The 20836-nt window shown below is 43.9% G+C and overlaps 1 protein-coding gene across 3 annotated transcripts in view; it reads right to left on the reverse strand.

Moving 5' to 3' along the window:
* LOC141092477 (probable cation-transporting ATPase 13A5) overlaps window positions 1-20836 on the reverse strand; it is a 510776-nt gene that overhangs the window by 330388 nt on the left and 159552 nt on the right. For all 3 annotated transcript variants that reach the window (XM_073578644.1, XM_073578645.1, XM_073578642.1), the window contains 4 exons: window positions 15655-15825; window positions 14046-14203; window positions 2965-3153; window positions 1517-1578 (listed from right to left, as the gene is read on the reverse strand). In XM_073578644.1, the coding sequence (XP_073434745.1) occupies window positions 1517-1578; window positions 2965-3153; window positions 14046-14203; window positions 15655-15825 (580 nt within the window). The remainder of the gene's footprint in view (window positions 1-1516; window positions 1579-2964; window positions 3154-14045; window positions 14204-15654; window positions 15826-20836) is intronic.

The following is a 20836-nucleotide window of genomic DNA, read 5'->3' on the forward strand; positions in this document are numbered from 1 at the left end:
ACAGCACTGGGCAGATGCCAAGCCTTGTCTGCTTCTGCAGTCTCCCATTCTGCTTCGGCCGCAATGGGAGCTGCTCAGCAAAGATGTCGGTCTCAGCATCTGGCTCAGACTCGTACTGTTCGCTTGGTTATCTGGCTCAGACTTGTAATGTTCGCTTGGTTACTTCTGGCTCTCCAGCCAAAGCTATAGTAACTAGCAATAGGCAGCGGTGATCGGCGTTCCAGAGGCTAAGTCCAGAATTCACCCTACTGAGCATGCTCGTGAGGTGGCGACCTCTCATTGCTGGTCGGTTGTCAGCTGCTCGGGTGACGTGGCAATTCCAGATTAGCCCATGAGCAAGGTCCTGTCTGACTGGACTTTAAAAGAAACATATAAAAGGTTCCCTGGAGCATGCGTTGGCACGCTAAGATAATTTGTGCTTGGTGTGTTGGTGGATACGCTACCACCCTTTGTGCACATGTGCTGCTATTAGCACTACGAGTGTGTATCTAGGCAGGCAGTGTAGCGTGAGAACTCCTGCTTGGCTTAGCATTTGACTCCGGGCGTCCTAAGTTGCATGTGCGGATTGCACACCGAGTGTCAGAGCAAGTGCAATCACCCAGCTTAGACTTTTCTGGGGGGTAGCTATAGGGACCCCAATTAGCATCATTATCACAATACACCTGTGAAGCCTAGCAGGGTATAGGCTTGAGTGCTTTCTCTTGTTGTACCGCTCTGTGGAACAACCGAGCAGTTACTTTGCACACTTTTCACATGGATGTGAGATTTACCTCCGGGTGTTTATGGTGCTTGCCCACAGCATCGCTCAGCCACTGGTTACTAGCTGCAGTTCCTCCATCACTGCACCCATCACCGCACAGTGGACCCAGGTTCCGATCGCACCTTCTCATAATTTATATTTGGTGCGATCGGCAAACCCTATCAGTTGGTCAAGTCCAGTTTAAGGTGAAATGATGTTTTTTTCCACATCCAGATTATAGCCCCAACAGTGGTCAGTGGAACCTTCAGCTGTTTAGAAATTCTTCTGTAACCAATGCCATCAGTATGACTTTCAACAGAAAGGTTGCAAAGGTCTTCATACAGCTCACTTATTTTACCCATCATGAGATGTTTCTTGCTTAGCACCTTGGTGTTGAGACACCTTTGTATAGGCCATCAGTTCAACCAGCTGACATTATTTTTCACTAAATGGCAGAATTGCTTTCCAATTACTGATTAATTTCAGCTGGTGTCATGACTTTCCATGGCTATTTTCACCTCCTCTTTGCTTCATGTGTTTATTTTAACTACTTTTTCCCTGTGTTATTTCTCATTATTACTCTTAACTTAATTTATGGTCATCTATCGTTGATTTTGTTATTTTGTTGCCTGTGCGGATTGAATGGGTTGTTACACTCATCTAGTGATAATTTCATGTCAATTGCACCTTTAGATATATATTTACTTAGAAAATTGATGATGTGTTCAATTTTTATTTTACCTGCTGTATTTTCCAAACAAACATAAATGAACTTACCTGTTTCCTTCAGAAGGAACAATGCCCCACAAATCTAAGCCACCTTCTGTCAATGTACCTGTCTGGGTAAAGAAACTCTAGTTTGTGCTTTTAAGTTACAATAACATATTCTTTAATGTTTCATTAATTTCTTATTCTTATAGATGCCTTTCCATTACTAAGCTTTTGTCTTGATGCCTGCAGCTATAAAACAGCTGACATCAACCCCAAACCTATTACTTGCCACCACACCCCGGAAAGTGGGAAGAGCCGGCCAAAGCACCAGAATTGATGCGCCTTTGTGAGGCAGCTGGAAGATGCTATTTTTAGGCTGAGGGGGCAATATCCGTGGCCCCTTACGAGTCGGAGAATACCAGCTCCCAGCTATCTGCTTTACTTTGGCTGGTTGTCAAAAACGGGGGGACCCCACGCCATGCTTTTAAATTATTTATTACATAATTTAAAAAAAAAACAGCATGAGACCACTCTATTCTTGATAACCAACCATTCTAAAGCTGACAACTGAGAGTTGCAGCCCACAGCTGTCAGTTTTTCCTGTGCTGGTTATCAAAAATATAAAAGACCCCACACCATTTTTTAAAATTTATTTTATAGCACAGGCGCAGGCTTCTGAATACTCTCATCATCTTTGCCTGCTCTCGCTGTTATCAGTGACAACAGGCATACACTGATGAGAGTAATACTCTCTCATCAGCCGACACCTGCAATAACCCTTTTACTGCCGGTCACAGCTGTTGTCTCATGCTTATGTATAACTAACTTACTACCTATCAGAGCCCCGGTGTTTCTCATGCTGTCAACCGGTGTTCATGGTGCCGAACCCAAACAGTAACACAGACTTCCTGGAGATATCCATGTTTGGAGTCCTTGCATGGACACTAGGTGTTTGGAGCGGACCCCAAACTTTACTGTTTGGGTTCACCCATCTCTACTTATGAATAATAATTCACCAGTTCTCATTCTACTTACCAAAGCTTGAGACCTTCCACTAGTTGTATCCTTTTACCATTTCTTTATTTCACTAATTTTTTTAATGCCTTTTTTAAAATAAAATTGACATTGCATAATACAATCATAATAGATCCACTTTCTGAAGAAAAGTTTAACTATTGATCAACTGATCAGTGCTAGTTCAACTTTTCCACTTTCCCTGGAAATCAGCTGTTCTCAGCAAGGGATGCCATATCTGATATTTCTACTGCAAATGATAACTGACCATGCAATTCATGGACAAAGCTGCAGAAAAAAGGGCCCAGGCAAGATGGGTGTCTATATTGGATAATATAAATAAGGATTGTCTTTATGTGATCGAGACTGCTAATATTAGCAAAAATTAAACACAATCTGCATAAAAATATTTTTCAAAACTAAACTTTTTAAAAATGAACATAACAATGGAACATACTGCAATAACATCACTACTGTATTGTAAATGAACAACCACATACTTTATCGAAACAGACAAGGTTCAACTGTCCGCACAAAACAATCCGCTGAGGACTAATGCAAAATATCCCTTGCTTTCTTAAGCGCCTTTGTGAATAAAGACTGCAGATGGTCAAAGCTGGTGGCAGAGAGACTGGAATCCCAACAGTGGCCATAACAAGCGCCATGATTACCAATTCACTTGCGGTAGCCTATAAAGTGCATGATAAGAAAATGTATATATATTAGTTACTTTGCGATCTTGTACTGGAAATGAACTTATGAATGATAAAACAGAGATAATGTATAAAAAAAAAGTTGAAGAAAACAACTTATTGATCGAGTATTTAGAAAGTTTGTAATAGCTTGTGGTAAACATCTTTAAATATAGTATAAAATGGAAGAAACCTTGGTGTCAAAGTGAAAGAATGCAGATGTACACAGGAGAAAAAAATCTCCCACAAATTGGCAACAAACTTGGTGGTGGTTGATTAACTATTCTGCAGTGATGTTTCAGTATGTTGCAATGCTCAGTTCATGCTCCATTCTACTTAAAATAGCTGACCAGCAAGACTGGTACATTACAGTCAATATAGCACTTAAAGGGAACCTGTTTATCAGAAACAGCTTTTTAACTTCAGATATAGGCTTCACCCGCAGGTAAATGGCATTCCAAAGCAGTCTGGCCGACTTACTGAAAGTAAGGTACTGGGAGAAATTTTAATTATTTCACACCATGTACTGCTGACTTTCAGCCATGGTAGCATGCACAAAGTGCCTACTGTCACTGCTTATATTATACTAAGATCAGGGATCGTACGCACGCCCTGGCTGTCTAATTGACAGCTTGCTTTGTGGAGCATCTGTGCAGAGCCAGCTGTCCATGAAAGTACTGAGGTGTGCTTAGAGCTACCTCTCACATTATAATGAAATGTGATGTAAGTGTGTGTCTCCACTACATTCAAGGTCAGCAAGCAGTTAATCCTGAATGCTACATATGTTTCATCTTAGTAAGTATATATCTGTTATATAGTTACTTCAGCTTACTCTGTTTGTCCCCTTATGTTGTGAGGTCAAGTAACTTTTCAAGGTGCTTTATGATCCATGTAGTGCTGGACATTTGTTTATCTGACCACAACCACAACATTTATTGGGTCCTGCTGTCTAAATTTTAGTTTGATTGATTGGTAACGAGGAGAAAAAAAATCAAGATCTGAGAACTAGCCTGCTATATATTCAGGCCTAGCTTGGGGGAGCATTTATGGAGGGGGCATTTATGCACATTTAATCGAAGTACATTTGCTCAAAGTATGAGGCAGTTATAACATGGCAGTTAGACAGGGCAGGAGACAGGTAAGACATTTATATACATCTATTCCCTGTACATTTGGATCACAACAAATATATACCATATGCATTTGTGTAATTTATATCCTGGCCACTGCATTCACACACATCCACCGCCCTGGCATTAACTCTCTACACTCCATCCATATCGGCCCCTCACTCCTTTCCTCTCCTATGTATAGCACTCACGCCCTTTTCACATTGTTAAATTGCACAGATCCAGTCAGTCTCACAATCTAACATAAGAGACGCTCCCAAAAATCACTTAATCATCTACTCACTCTTTCTATCCTCCTTCTCCTAGTCGCAGGAGACATTGCTCCCAACCCTGGTCGCCCATGTTATAGAAAGTCAAACCCCCCAACTGCTCCACTTAGAAACCCCTCTAATCTTATTAATATTCCCTGAATGCCATCTGTCTCTCTTAATTGTGCCCTTTGGAATTCTCGCTCAGGGTGTAATAAACTCTCCTTCATCCATGACTTCTTTCTTTCAAATTCTCTTAACCTCCTGGCTCTTACTGAAACCTGGATCCAGCAGACAGATACTACCACTGCTGCTGCTCTTTCATATGGGGGATTACACTTTTCTCATACCCCAAGATCAGACAAAAGAGCAGGTGGAGGCGTTGGACTGCTCCTATCATCCAAATGTACCTTTCAGGTTATGCCTCAAGTACAATCACCTGTCTTCTCTTCTTTTGAGGTCCATGCTGTCAGACTCTACACCCCCTTCTTCATGCGAGTGTCAGTGGTGTATCGTCCTCCAGGCCCCTCCCATCATTTTCTGGATCATTTTGCCACTTGGCTTCCACATTTTCTCTCCTATGACACCCCTACCCTCATCATGGGCGATTTCAACATCCCCATTGCTCTTCCCTTCTCCCCATCTGCTACCCACCTTTTATCTCTAACCTCCTCGTTTGGCCTTTCGAAGCCTACTAATTCTCCAATGCATGAAAACGGAAACTCCCTCGACTTGGCCTTCTCCCGGCTTTGTGCAGTGGATGATTTCGCAAACTCCCCTCTCCCACTCTCTGACCACAACCTTCTTTCATTCTCTATCAAGAACTGCCAGGCTGCTCAGGTCACCCCCTCTGTCCATACTTATAGAAACATACAGGCCATTAACACCCAGAAACTTATGAAGAACTTGCAGTCTTCACTGGCCCTTATCTCCTCCCTCTCATGTCCTGATTCTGCACTGAAGCATTACAATTAAACACTTTAATGTGCCCTGGATGAATTGGCACCTCATATATATACAACAACATGATACAGACAGCAACAACCCTGGAACACCCTGCTAACACGTCTCCTGCAGCGGTGCTCCAGTTATGCCGAACGTCTGTGGAGAAAATCCAATCTACACGAAGATTTCATCCATTATAAGTTTATGCTTAGAACATATAACACTGCCCCTCACCTCTCCAAACAAACCTATTTCAACACACTCATCACCTCACTGTCCATTAATCCTAAATGTCTCTTTGACACTTTTCATTCCCTGCTCAACCCAAGAGTGCAGGCCCCAACCACGGAGCTTCGAGCTGACGATCTGGCCAATTACTTCAAAGAAACAATTGACCATATCAGACAGGAAATTATCTCCCAATCACCTCATACCATGCACTGTCCTCCCTCCCCCACTGAATCTAGCTCACTATCTGATTTTGAACCAGTCACAGAAGTAAGCAGGCTCCTTGCATCTTCTCGCCCAACCACTTGCACCAGTGACCCATTTCCGTCACATCTCCTCCAGTCCCTTTCCCCTGCTGTCACCACTCACCTAACTAAAATATTTAACCTCTCTCTCTTCTGGTATTTTTCCCTCCTCATCTAAGCATGCATCATACATCCACTACTTAAAAAACCATCCCTCAACGAAAACTGTGCCGCTAACTATAGACCTGTCTCTAATCTTCCCTTCATTTCTAAACTCCTGGAACGCCTGGTCCACTCCAGTCTGATCTGCTATCTCTCTGATAACTCTCTTCTTGTCCCTCTCCAATCCAGTTTCCGCTCTTTACACTCTACTGAAACTGCCCTCACTAGGTCCCATCCTCTTCTCTTTGTTCACTGCCCCAATTGGTCAAACAATCAGTATCAGTTTCCAGTACCATCTCTATGCTGATGACACCCAATTATACGCTTCCTCTCCTGACATCACACCTGCCTTTTTATAAAATACCGGAAATTGTCTAAACACTATGTCTAACATCATGTCCTCACTATATCTGAAACTGAACCTGTCAAAGACTGAACTCCTTGTGTTTCCTCCCTCTACTAATGTACCTACACCCCACACTGCTATTTCTGTGTGTGGTTCCACTATTACTCCCCAGCAACATGTCTTGGGGTCATACTTGACTCCGAGGTTTCCTTTGCCCCCTACATCTGATCACTGGCTCACTCTTGTTATCTGCATCTCAAAAAGATTTCTAGAATTCAATCTTTTCTTACCTTTGACTCCGCAAAAACTCTTTCTGTTTCTCCTATTCATTCTCGTCTGGACTATTGTAACTCTCTTCTAATCGGTCTCCCTCTTACCAAACTTCCCCCTCAAATCTGTCTTGAATGCTGCAGCCAGGATCATATTCCTCGCCAATCGTTATACTGATGCCTCTACCTTGTGCCAGTCCTTACACTGGCTACCCATCCACTCCAGAATCCAGTACAAACTTATTACCCTCACCGACAAAGCACTCCATGGCTCAGCACCACCCTACATCTCCTCTTTCGTTTCAGTCTACCACCCTACCCGTGCCCTCCGTTCTGCTGATGACCTGAGGTTAGCATCCTTAATAATCAGAAACTCCCACTCCCGTCTCCAAGACTTTACACGTGCTGCGCCAATTCTTTGGAATGCACTTCCCAGGTCAATACGATTAGTCCCCAATCCCTACAATTTTAAGCATGCCCTGAAAACGCATTTATTCAGATTGGCCAACTGCCTCAACACATTAACCTAACTATCCCTGTGTGACACAGTCAAAAGTTTTACCGTAACCAGGTTCCCCTTATCATGTTCCCACATGCTTTATCCGTCTATCAGCCCTCTGTGTCTGTACTGTTACACACTTAACATTATGGCTGATCCAAGCAATCAGGGCAATTGTTACCACCCACCTTTCATGTCTACTTTTTTTCCTCATAGACTGTAAGCTTTCGAGCAGGGCCCTCATTCCTCTTGGTATCTGTTATGATCTATGTGATTATTGTTATGCTGTATTGTCTATCATCTGTACAAGTCTCCTCTGAAATGTAAAGTGCTGCGGAATATGTTGGCGCTATAGAAATAAAATTTATTATTACTATTATTATGTTTTGGAGGCACTTCTGGTTTTGGCATACAAATACAGATAGAATACTGCTCCAAGGTAATGATGTGTTAATAAAGCCTAATAGAGCCAGACAGCATTGTAATGCTATTTACCTGATAATTAAGGGTATGTGCACACATTGCAAATTGCTGTGCGGAATCTGCATCTTTTGGCAGAATCCGCAGGTCAAAATCCACGCGTTTTTTATGTGGATTTCCAGCGAATTTATTGTGGTTTATGTGCGTTTTTACACCTGCAGATTCCTATAATGTAATGGGTGTAAAAACGCTGTGGAATCCGCACAAAGAATTGACATGCTGCAGAAAAAAAAATGCTGCGTTTCCGCGTGGATTGTTCGGTAGCATGTGCACAACGTTATTTTTCCCCATAGAATAACATTGTACTGTAAATCACTTGCAGATCTGCAGCGGATCCGCAAGGGCAAATCCGCTGTGGATCCCCAGCAAATCCGCAACGTGTACACATACTGTAAACCCATATCGGCAGGCATATAGCATTTTCCGAGGAGTAAAGTTTCCTTTAGATATTGTCATGTCGGACGCTATTCACACCACAGCGTCCGGCAGGCAGCGGTAGTTCCATCTCCGTCCACTATAGCCTCAGTGGCGCCGGCTTGATTTTACTCAGGTTATTGGGGGTTAATCTAGCTGGAAATCAGGTGGGATGTTTGGTCACGCCCACGGTCTTTAAATAGTCGTGCTGGCCTATGGGCGTCACCGATTATAGCTTGTGTTTTATGCCAAGTGGTTCCGGTCTGGAGAGGAGGTGTTGGAGAGAGAAATTCGTAGCTGGTGGCATATGATCCGTTGTTACCTTTTCGCCTTCCTATATTTGTGTTTTGTTTTGCCCTGTTCACATTACGGTATTGTCCTGTGTGTATGCGGCGCGGTGCGGTTTAAGTTCTCCCTGTCTGTCATTACTGTGTGGGCTTTGGTGGTTTGACGACTCACTGGGTGGAGGGTGGAGGGTTCAGCTTAGGGCTGAGCAGGAGATAAGGAAAGGTTGGAGGCTCAGGGATTTGCACCATTAGCAAAAACCCTGGGTTTAGGGTCAGACAGGGTTTTCCCTAGTTGGAGGGACTCCGCAGGGGCCCCGGGTATTTCAGCCTTCTTTGACCTAAGCCCCGTGTCACATTATAATCGGCCGACAATATTTTGGTAGTCCATGGATTCCATGACTTCCATAAACCGCCAGTTGGCGGCGCTGTCCTTACAGGTCACCGAGTTAAAGGGGGCAGTTCAGCAGCAGGGCCTGGTTGTAGCTAATGTGCAAGCGGCTTCTGCAGGTGCAGGTGCAGAGCCGAAGATTCCGCTGCCTGAACGATTTGCTGGGGAACGCAGCAAATTTGTCATCTTTCGGGAGGCCTGCAAGTTATACTTTCGCATGCGCTCTGTCTCCTCAGGTAATGAGGCTCAGCAGGAGGGTCTGGTGTTATCCTTACTGAGTGGGGACCCCCAAGCATGGGCATTTTCCTTACCAGCTGACTCAGCTATGTTTCATTTGGTTGAGAATGTTTTTTCAGCACTCGGGCTCATTTATGATGATCCCGACAGATTGGCTCTAGCAGAATCTAAAATCCGCGCCCTCCATCAGGGGGAACGTATGGCGGAAGACTATTGTTCAGAATTTTGCCGTTGGGCAGTAGACACACAGTGGAACGACCCAGCGCTGCGGAGTCAGTTTATTCATGGGGTTTCAGGAAGAGTTAAACAGGCCCTCCTGATGTATGAGACTCCTGCATCGTTAGAGTTTGCCATGAGTTTGGTTATTCGTATTGATCGCCGTTTGCGTCAGGGGGCGCAGGAGACGCTGCCCCTGGGGGAAAGCAGGGGTGCAAGTGTGGTTGCTGCAGGTGAGCCCGCGGAACCTATGTAAATCGCTTGGGTATCACATGTTAAGCGTCGCGTTCCTGGGTTCAGGAAGCAAGGAGCATGTTTTTACTGTGGTAAAAGAGATCATTATGTAAATGCTTGTCCTGTGCTACCTAAGAAAGTCGCACCAGCGGAAAACTGGTAAGCTCAGAGGGTATGGAGGAGGCCCAACTGAGCGTATGCACATCCTCCATGATGGTATCTCAATGTATGCTCCCTGCCAGGGTTATTATTGCGGGCAGAGAGCTACCAATATCAGTGCTTGTGGATAGCGGTTCCACCACCAATCTCATGGATGAGGAGTTTGCACGCACGGCTGGTTTTAAGATCGAAAAACTCCCTCATCCTATTCACGTGGTTACCATTAATGCCGCTCCCCTCCCACAGGGGGAGATTACTGAGTTTGTAGCTGAGGTTAAACTCCACATTGGGGTCCTACATTCTGAGTGGGTTACATGTAGGGTACTCAATAATCTCCCAGCACAAATGGTCCTGGGTTTCCCATGGTTGTCCAAGCACAATCCGGTGATTGACTGGAGAGCCCAGGACATAGTCCAGTGGAGTGGTTTCTGCCAGGAAAATTGCTTGGCCACATGTGTGTCCGCCGTGAAGTCCAGCCTTCTGGAGGCATTGCTGGATTTTGTGGACGTATTCTCTGAGAGGGGTTGCTCAGAACTACCTCCACATCGAACCTATGACTGTGTGATTAGGTTAAAACCCGGGGCCAAATTGCCAAAGGCTAGGATGTTTAGTATTTCTGGTCCGGAGAGACAAGCTCTTAAAGACTACATCGCGGAGAGTCTAAGTAAAGGGAACATCTGGCCTTCATCCTCGCCTGTAGCAGCGGGGTTTTTCTTCATTAAGAAGAAAGATGGGGGGTTATGCCCGTGTCTGGATTTCCGGGAGGTAAACCAGATTACGGTCCGTGATCCCTACCCGATGTCTCTGATCCCTGATTTGTTCAACCAGGTGGCTGGTGCGAAGTGGTTTTCCAAACTTGACCTCAGGGGGGCGTACAACCTCATAAGGGTCCGTCAGAGGGATGAGTGGAAGACGGCGTTTAATACCCCTGAGGGTCATTTTGAAAGCCTAGTTATGCCATTTGGGTTGACAACCGCGCCTGCTGTTTTCCAACATTTCATAAATGATGTATTCGCTCATGTGCTGGGGAAATTTGTGATTGTGTACCTGGATGATATCCTCATTTATTTGAGCGACCGGGACACTCATTTAGAGCATGTCAGGCAGGTGTTACAGTTGCTCCGTGAGAATAAGCTCTATGCTAAGCTTGAAAAATGCGTATTTTTTGTTCAGGAGTTGCTTCTTTTGGGATATATTGTGTCCGCCGCAGGGTTTAAAATGGACGCCGCGAAGGTGCAAGCGGTGCTGCGATGGAACCGGCCTGATAATCTAAAAGCGCTCAAGCGGTTCCTTGGGTTTGCCAACTATTATAGGAAGTTTATTAAGAATTTTTGTACTATAGCCAAACCGCTCACGGACATGACGAGAAAAGGTACCAATCTCGCTATCTGGTCTGAGGTGGCGGTGCGTGCATTTGAGCTTCTGAAAAAACGTTTTGCTTCAGCCCCCATTCTGGTGCAACCGGACGTACCTAAACCTTTTACAGTGGAGGTCGATGCGTCTGAGGTGGGAGTGGGGGCAGTACTGTCACAGGGCTCGTCCTGGAGCAATATGCGTCCATGCGCCTACTTCTCCAAGAAGCTGTCGCCTGCTGAACGGAATTACGATATCGGCAACAGGGAGTTGTTGGCCATCAAATTGGCTTTTGAGGAATGGCGACACTTCTTGGAGGGGGCGGTCCACCAGGTCACAGTCATCACCGACCATAAAAACCTGCTCTATCTGGAGTCGGCCTAGCGTCTGTCTCCCAGGCAGGCTCGCTGGGCATTGTTTTTTACTCGATTTAACTTTCTGGTGACTTACTGTCCTGGGGCTAAAAACACCAAGGCGGATGCCTTGTCCAGGAGTTTTCCAGGGGGAGAACCTCGGGAAGATCGGTACCCATCCTCCAGGAAGGTGTAGTGGTTTTGGCTCTCACGACTGAGGTAGAGGCGGAGATTGCCGAGGCCCAGGAGGAGGTACCGCCAGGACTTCCCGCTAACAAGTCATTCATACCCCTTCATCTTCGTCTTAAGGTGTTGGGGGAACACCACGACTCTGTCCTGGCCGGTCATCCAGGGGTTAGGGGCACCTTGGAACTGGTATCGCGCCGCTTCTGGTGGCCAAAGATCCGGCAGGACGTGGTCTCGTACGTGGCAGCTTGCATCACATGCGCCAGTGCCAAGTTGCCCAGATGCCGTCCTGCTGGCACTCTACAGCCTCTGGGGGTACCTAGTAGGCCATGGACAGAAATCTCCATGGACTTTATCACGGACTTGCCTGCCTCGGCGGGGAACACGGTCATCCTGGTGGTGGTTGATCGATTTTCGAAGATGGCGCATTTTGTGTCGTTGCCTTCCTTACCCAACGCGAAGATGTTGGCTCAGGCTTTTGTGCAGGAGGTGGCCAGACTACACGGAGTTCCGTCGGACATAGTGTCTGATAGGGGTACCCAGTTTGTGGCGAAATTTTGGAAAGCTTTTTGCTCACGATTGGGGATCAAGTTGTCTCATTCATCGGCATTTCATCCGCAGTCAAATGGTCAAACTGAGAGCATGAACCAAAATCTGGAGCAGTATTTGCGATGTTTTGTGTCTGACAACCAAGAGGAGTGGTCGACATTCCTTCCCTTGGCCGAGTTCGCGTTAAATAATCACCGCCAAGAATCATCGGGAGAGTCTCCGTTCTTTTGTGTTTACGGGCACCATCCTCAATTTTGTACCTTGCGTCAGGGTGGCTCTGGGGGCGTCCCAGAGGAGGACCAGCTAGGAGTTCAACTATCATCGGTCTGGAGGAGTGTGAAACAGCGATTGCTGAGCATGAGTGCAAGGTACAAACGAGTGGCTGACGCTAGACGCGTGCCAGGTCCGGACCTGTGTGTGGGTGATTGGGTGTGGTTAGCTACTAAAAACGTAAAACTCAAAATTCCATCATTGAAATTGGGTCCAAGGTTTATTGGCCCTTTTAAGATTGCTGCCATCATTAACCCGGTTGCTTATCGGTTGGAACTTCCTGCGGTATACAAGATACACAACGTGTTTCACAGGGCTTTATTGAAAAAGGTGGTAGGCTCTGTGAACCTGACGCCGATGCCACCTCCAGTCATGGTGGATGGCGATTTAGAGTTTGAAGTCTCCAAGGTGGTGGACTCTCGAGTACTGCGCCGTACTCTTCAGTATTTGGTACACTGGCGGGGGTATGGTCCGGAGGAGAGGTCTTGGGTACCAGCCACGGACATACATGCGGATCGGCTGTTCAGTTCGTTTCACCTCCGTCATCCGGACAAGCCGGGTCCTATGAGTCTTGAGGGCCCTGGGGTCCCTCCTAGAAGACGGGGTACTGTAATGTCAGACGCTATTCACACCACAGCGTCCGGCAGGCAGCGGTAGTTCCATCTCCGTCCACTATAGCCTCAGTGGCGCCGGCTTGATTTTACTCAGGTTATTGGGGGTTAATCTAGCTGGAAATCAGGTGGGATGTTTGGTCATGCCCACGGTCTTTAAATAGTCGTGCTGGCCTATGGGCGTCGCCGATTATAGCTTGTGTTTTATGCCAAGTAGTTCCGATCTGGAGAGGAGGTGTTGGAGAGAGAAATTCGTAGCTGGTGGCGTATGATCCGTTGTTACCTTTTCGCCTTCCTATATTTGTGTTTTGTTTTGCCCTGTTCACATTACGGTATTGTCCTGTGTGTATGCGGCGCGGTGCGGTTTAAGTTCTCCCTGTCTGTCATTACTGTGTGGGCTTTGGTGGTTTGACGACTCACTGGGTGGAGGGTGGAGGGTTCAGCTTAGGGCTGAGCAGGAGATAAGGAAAGGTTGGAGGCTCAGGGATTTGCACCATTAGCAAAAACCCTGGGTTGAGGGCCAGACAGGGTTTTTCCTAGTTGCAGGGACTCCGCAGGGGCCCCGGGTATTTCAGCCTTCTTTGACCTAATCCCCACGTAACAGATATCTTCAGTGGATCTTGTGGAGCAGCAGGTGAAAATAATTCAAAAGGAGCTTAAACTGGGCATTAAAATGACCCTGCATCATAGTCATTAGGAGAATAGAAAGCTCAAGACAGCAATAATGAAATATAATTCAAAAATTCATAACTTTGGAATGCCTAGAGGAGAAATAAAAAAAAAGTTTATTTACTATTTAAATCACAAGACTATAATGAAAGTATATGTGGTTCTTACCACTCAAAAGGCCATATGTGAAAATTGTAAATTGTTTATTGTATGTTGTGCATTGATCATGTAAAATAATAATCATAACATACTGCATTACTGTAAATAATGAAAAAAAATGCAAAAAAAGGGCAAGCAAAATAGATATTCATGTCACTGGAAATGGAATCTGGAAAGATTTATGTGATTCTTACTTTTTTTTTATAAAAGTGTTTATGATAGATAAGATGCAATACCATGAAAAATACTTACTCCACTCGATGAATAAACTGCCACAGTGTAAATAACACCGATAAGAGAAAGCACTATTAGTCCAATGAGGACTTTCAACACCTCTCTGTGAAGTTTAAAATTCATGGGTTTTGGGTAAAGAATTGAACGTATTAGGTCGCCTTTTGCAGTGTTGAATCCTAGATTTAAAACAATGTGAATGTGTGTTAGAAATATACTACATTTTAATAGATATATCTGTATAAAATTATTACACATATAGTACCATATAGAGGATAAATGCTTGTAAATGAACATTATGGTTTGCCTAATATTACTCCGCTGAATTATGAATGAATAGTGAATATTCACAAATGGTGAATCTGATGAAGAACTATCTAATAGAAAATTTGTTCCAAACATTTAAATAAATCTCTGTCTGCTGCATGTACATGGAGTTTAGAAACCCCACTCCTATTTATAAAACGTTATGTTAACATTGCCTAATGGAAGACTCAGATGGCTGTATGTATCGCAACACAATACTCAGACTGGCTGTCGGCTTTCTGGACCCGAGCGTGACAGCATGTATTTCTATGCAACTGTCACACTTGGATTGGGAGAGTATCCGACCAGTCATAGAATTAGAGAGTCATAGAATGTTAGAGGTGGAAGGGACCTCCAGGGTCATCGTGTCCAACCCCCTGCTCAATGCAAGATTCAGTAAACCTTCAATGACAGATGTCTGTCCAGCCTCTGAAGGCTTCCATTGAAGGACTCACCAACCCTCGTGGCAGCCTGTTCCACTCATTGATAACTCTCACTGTTGAAAAGTTTTTTCCTAAAAACTAATATCTTCTCCCTTTCAGTTTCATTTGAGTATTGCATTGGAATTCTCATCCAAGTTGTCATCTAACTCGTCCCTTATGTGACACAATAACCCACCTCTTCCGACAAGCCTACAACCTGAAGTAACCCTCGTTCCACCACACTGCTGCACAACTAACTCTACCCTCACCTACTGTATCCCCACCCATCCCTTGAATACTATGTATGGCTGTGACCAAAACTGTGCATTATGTCAGTTTTCATACAGGAATTTTCCACAGTGTGGAGATTGTTTACTTTAGGAAAAAGCCAGAATGTAGCTTCTCTTTGTTCAATTTAGAACTTTCTAATGCAGGAAGAAAGGAATCCTAGAAGTCCTACTTGCCTATGCAAATGAATAAATACACAATGTTGAAAGAGAAAGAGTAAAAAAGCAACATTTGATTTCCTTCATTGAATCACACCATGAAAAAGTATATAAACCGGACTAACCAGTTACAGAGTCTCTATCATCTTAAGGGTTCATTCAGAGGAGTGTGAGGTCAATGCTTTTGCTATCCATGTGCCCCATAGACCACACACTGAGAGCATAGGGATCAATTATAGTCAGTGTTCCAGTGCACATGGCCAATATTCAACATAGACTGATTGTGTGAAAAATAAATCACAATATTAGTTATTCTAGAAATTATGCATGAAGTTTAAAGGCAGACCTGGCATCTCCCCACAATTTGAGGAAGCACATTTGTCTGCACAAGAAACCAGAAAGTCAATTTAAACCCAGCCTGAACAGAATATTTGGTGCAGACCCGAGTTATCTAACCTGTTTGTAAAACTATAGCTTTAACAACACCCTCAGTAGGTAGTTTCGTCTTTATAACTTCTGTTCCGCAATACAGTATGTGTGCTCGAGAATTTTCACCACTGTGCTGTTTCCATGGAATTCCATTATCAACATTTGGTAAGGGAACTTTTGTCACAGGAACACTTTCTCCTGAAAAAAAAAAATCAAATAATTCTAAAACCAGGACAATGAGGATTTTTTTTTGTAAATGCAACATTTTTTAATATAATATTTAATATAATCCTCTTTGTAGTTATTTTCTGATATTACACAAGATATAAGATTATTGTACAAGATTAAGATTGACAGCTATCTTGCTGCTCCTAAAAAAGAAAATAGTTTTAGGAGCCTCATGGACATCACAGTTCTTGTAACCTATAGGAGAGATTTTTAGGTATGTTCTGTGAGAAGTAGAAAAGTCACTGTGCAAAAAAGGGAATGTGATCAGCTGTAACTAGAGATGAGCAGATCTTTTGAAGCTCAAACTTGATAGTCATGGCAAATAAGTTGAATCTCGGTATTGGATAACGTGTAATTGCTTTGAAAGTACATGGGGAGAGAGAGAACCAAGCTGATCATTACAGCTTAACCCCTTCACCAACCTTGGGTTTTTCCATTTTTGAGTTTCCGTTTTTTGCTCCTTTTCTTCCCAGAGCCATATTTTTTCATTTTTCTGTCAATATAACCATGTGGGGCTTGTTTATTGTAGGATGAGTTGTACTTTTGAATGAAACCATTAGTTTATAATATTGTGTACTGAAAAATGGGAAAACAATTCAAAGTGTGGTGAAATAACAAAAAGAATTTCACAATTTTTTTATTTTTTAATTTTTTTTAACCATGTTCACTAAATTCTAAAACTGACTGGTTAAAATGATTATAAATGAAGTAGAATGTCCTTCTCAACAGCGTAGTGAAAAGCAAAGTTTTATTCACCACAGACACATTCCAAAGAGAGGATAAAACATCAGCATGACAGGTTACAAGTAGTCAGATCGACGCGTTTCTGGAGACCACGCTCCCTTGATCATGATTAAGGGAGCTTGGTCTCCAGAAACGCGTTGATCTGTCTACTTGTAACCTGTCATGCTGATGTTTTATCCTCTCTTTGGAATGTGTCCATGGTGAATAAAACTTTGCTTTTCACTACGCTGTTGAGCTGGACATTCTACTTCATTTGGATTCCTCACGCCCTGACACAGCGGGTCCATGCTCCAGGCACTACCAAGATGCAGAAGCGGTGAGCTGGAAAATCTTTACCCTTAAAATGATTATGCAGATCATTGCAACTTTGTAAACACCGAACATGTATAGGTTCATTTTTATTTAAGCAGTGAATAAAAATCCCATTTTCTTTTTTAAAGTCACCTTTTCCGGACCCGTAGCGTTTCCATTTTTCATGATCAGGGGCTGGGTGAGGGCTTATTTTTTATGTGCTGAGCTGATGTTTTTATTTATACCATTTTGGTGCAGATACGATCTTTTGATCACCCATTATTGCATTTTCATGCAATGTTGCGACCACCCAAAAAACGCGTAATTCTGGCCTTTTGATATTTTTCTCGTTATGTCGTTTACCGATTGGATTAATTCTTATATATTGATGGATCTGGCAATGCTGAACACGGCAATATCAAACGTGAATTTTTTTATTGTTTTATTCTGTATTGGGCAAATGGGGAGTTATTTAAACATTTTTTTTTACTTTTTACTAGCTTCAAAAGCTGCGATCTTCTAATCGCCTGTGCTACATGCAGCAGGGCTTCAGCAATCCAGCAATGACAACCACAGTGGTCTCCTGCAGACCCCAAGTTTTCATGCCAATCCACTGGCGACCCAGATGGGTGGGGATTGTGACACGCTTCTGGCACGATCATTTCAAATACCGCTGTTAAGAGATTGCGACTCCACCTGCGGCTTTAGGGGCAGTAAACAGGGGAAGGCGACCTTGGAGGTACCTATACATCCAAGGTAATAAATGGGTTAAAATCTAGAGGAGAGACAGTGAGGACCCCACAGACCATAAGAGTTTACAGTCTGACTATAAGAGCGTACGCATGTCAGAAGTGAGAGACTTACCCAGCGATATTGGAAATGAAAAGTGACTCCACTAGGAACTGCTGATCTGTTATGGCCCAGGTACTAACTACCACTGTACAAGATGTGATAATGCACTAGTTGTCATAACTGCAAGGCATTATAGGTAAGCCTGCACGATCGCAAAAAAACAAATTAGCCCACTCTCTGTGGGCATTGTGAGAAATGGTGCTCTGCAAGTTTTTTTATGAACCACAAATCAAATAACAAAGTGTTCAAATTTGCATGAAATAAAAAATTTCAGGAAATTTAATTTAAACTTAATCTTCTGCTCATTTTTGCCTGTGATCATCATCTATCACCTGCAGTGCCATGAAAATGTTTTCATACCTTGATAACTTTTTCTAATTTTTTTCATAACACTCACAAACTTAGATGTATTTTATTGGGTGTGACGGGGTATACAACAGAGCAAGAAGGGACAACAGGCTGAGGGACGATCCAACGAGATTTATTAAGGCAGGGAGCATACAACATCAAATATCCATAATGTCCTTGGAGTCCATGAGAAGTCCACAATAAGTCCACACAATGGAAACAAATCCGGACACCTCACGATAGTCCTTGTGCCAGATGCGATAACAATAATCACGCACCCATTCCCAGATCTCAGCGGGGCACTTGAAGTAAAACTGCTCTTTTAGGATGACTTGGAGGAAGGTCTCCCAAGTTAAGGCCTCCTCTCCCTCCAGCCAGCGATGACATATTTGTTTGAGTCTGTGGGCATACATCTTGAAGGACACTTCCTCATCACAGGCTAAAGTACGGAACTGGGTCCTGTAAGTGTCTGGGGTCACAGCATAATGTTCTAGAATAGTCTGTTTAATCTCCGCATACTCACAGTTCCACCGAGGGTCCATAGCTCTATAGGCTGCGGCAGCTCCACCAGATGTCGGACTCGCTCCCTTTCCGGGACTTCCATTAATCGACACTGATGTTCAAAGTCCTGGAAGAAGCCCTCAATGTCACCTGAAGCCTCATGAAACGGCTTGAAGTCTTTGCAGGACACTCTGGGGAGTTCCCTCATGGTGGGTGCTGGGGTTACAGTCTGTCTGGAGCTTCTAGCTGCTTCCACAGCTAGCTGCCTCTCCAGCAATGCCATCTCTTGAGCTCTATAAATGGCCTCCCTCTTATCTTCTATGGTAGCATCTTCTCCCTGCAATGCCAACTCCTCCTCGTACCACACAACCCACTGACTTTTTTGGGTATTTACCTCCGGCTGCAGTCTTTCCTCCATTTGCTGTGGGGATCCTTCCTCAGCGTCATCTTGCAGGCGAACTCCTTTCAAAGCCTCAATCAGCTGTTCCTTGGAGAGTCCCTTGCAGCTGACTCCCAGTTCACAGGCCTTTGTTTGTAGGTTCACCGCAGTCCAGTTCTTGTACTCTGCGGTGCTGGTTCCAGATGTTGATGGGCCGTTGTCCTCCATTCCTTCTGCTCTGATCCCAGCTCTGCCAACCAGTTTGTGACGGGGTATACGACAGAGCAAGAAGGGACAACAGGCCGAGGGACGATCCAACGAGATTTATTAAGGCAGGGAGCATGCAACATCAAATATCTATAATGTCCTTGGAGTCCATGAGAAGTCCACAATAAGTCCACACAATGGAAACAAATCCGGGCACCTCACGATAGTCCTTGTGCCAGATGCGATAACAATAATCCTTGCAATAGTCCACAGGATTCCACACAATCCCATGGACGTCACGAGCTGGCCTCAACTCAGTTTGTGACTCCTTCACGTCCGAACTCAAATCATAACGGATCTTAAAAGAAGAATGTATTGTCAGGGCTCCTGGGATCAGTCCATCTGAAGGGGGGTAGGGGTCACACCTACTATTCAATGGTTTGGTCCATCAGAAGATTCTAGAAATGTAAGGGCTCCACTGAGTCTACAGGATGTGTATTGTAGGTTATCTTCTGCTTAGGAAAACAATAGCCAAAGTTCCACTAGTTGTTGACACAAGCCTAAATTAGATTATGGTCCAGGTACACCACAAGACATTGCAAAGTATTGGGGGAAGGAGACATGGTTAAATGACATATTATACAAAATACAGGAGAGGGCAAAACTACAAATCATGACATTGGGATTTTATGTTATATAACCAACACAAAGTAGCACGTATTTGTGAAGTGTAATGAAAATGATACATAGTTTTCTAATAATTTTAAAAATATATAAATCTGAATATTGTGACATGCATTTGTATTCAACACTCTGTAGTGTGATACTCCTAAATAAAATATTGAATGATCAATTATCTCCAGAAGTAGCATAATTAGTAAACTGAGTCCATCTGTGTGTGTTATTTATTTTCAGTATAATTACAGCTGTTCTATGAAGACCCCAGAGGTTTGTTTGAACATGAAAACCAAGGAACACACCAGACAGGTCAGGGATCAAGTTGTAGAGCAAAATAAGGCAGGGTTAGGTTAAAAAAAAAAAGTAGCCCAAGCTCTGAACATCTCACAGGGCACTGGTCTATCCGTCAGCCAAAAATGGAAGAAGTATAGCACAATTGCAAACCTACCAAGACATGGCAGTCCACCTAAACTAATATCCCAAGAACTAATTAGAGAAGCAGCCAAGAGGCCCATGATTACTATGGAGGAGCTGCGAAGATCCACAGCTCAGGTGGGAGAATCTGTTCTGAGGACAACTATTAGTTGTTTTACCATAAATCTGGCTTTTCGGAAGAGTGGCAAGAAGAAAGCCATTTTTGAAAGCAAGCCATAAGAAGATCTGTTTGCAGTTTGAAAATTGGCCATGTAGGGGACACAGCTAACATGTGGAAGAAGGTGCTCTGGTCATATGAAACGAAAGCTGATCAGAGTTAATGAGAAGATGGATGAGGCTAAATACAGAGCAATCCTGGAGAAAAACCTCTAAGAGGCTGAAAAATACTGGAGACTGGGAGGAAGGTTCATCTTCCAGCAGGACAATGACCGTCAACATACTGCCAGAGCAACAATGGAAAGGTTTCGATCAAAACAATATTCATGTGTTTGAATGGCCCAGTCATCGTCTAGGCCTAAATCCCATAGAAAATCTGTAAACAGACTT

This window comes from Dendrobates tinctorius, unplaced genomic scaffold (assembly GCF_039654945.1).
Source record: "Dendrobates tinctorius isolate UK_male_01 unplaced genomic scaffold, ASM3965494v1 ptg000060l, whole genome shotgun sequence".
Lineage (NCBI taxonomy): Eukaryota > Metazoa > Chordata > Amphibia > Anura > Dendrobatidae > Dendrobates > Dendrobates tinctorius.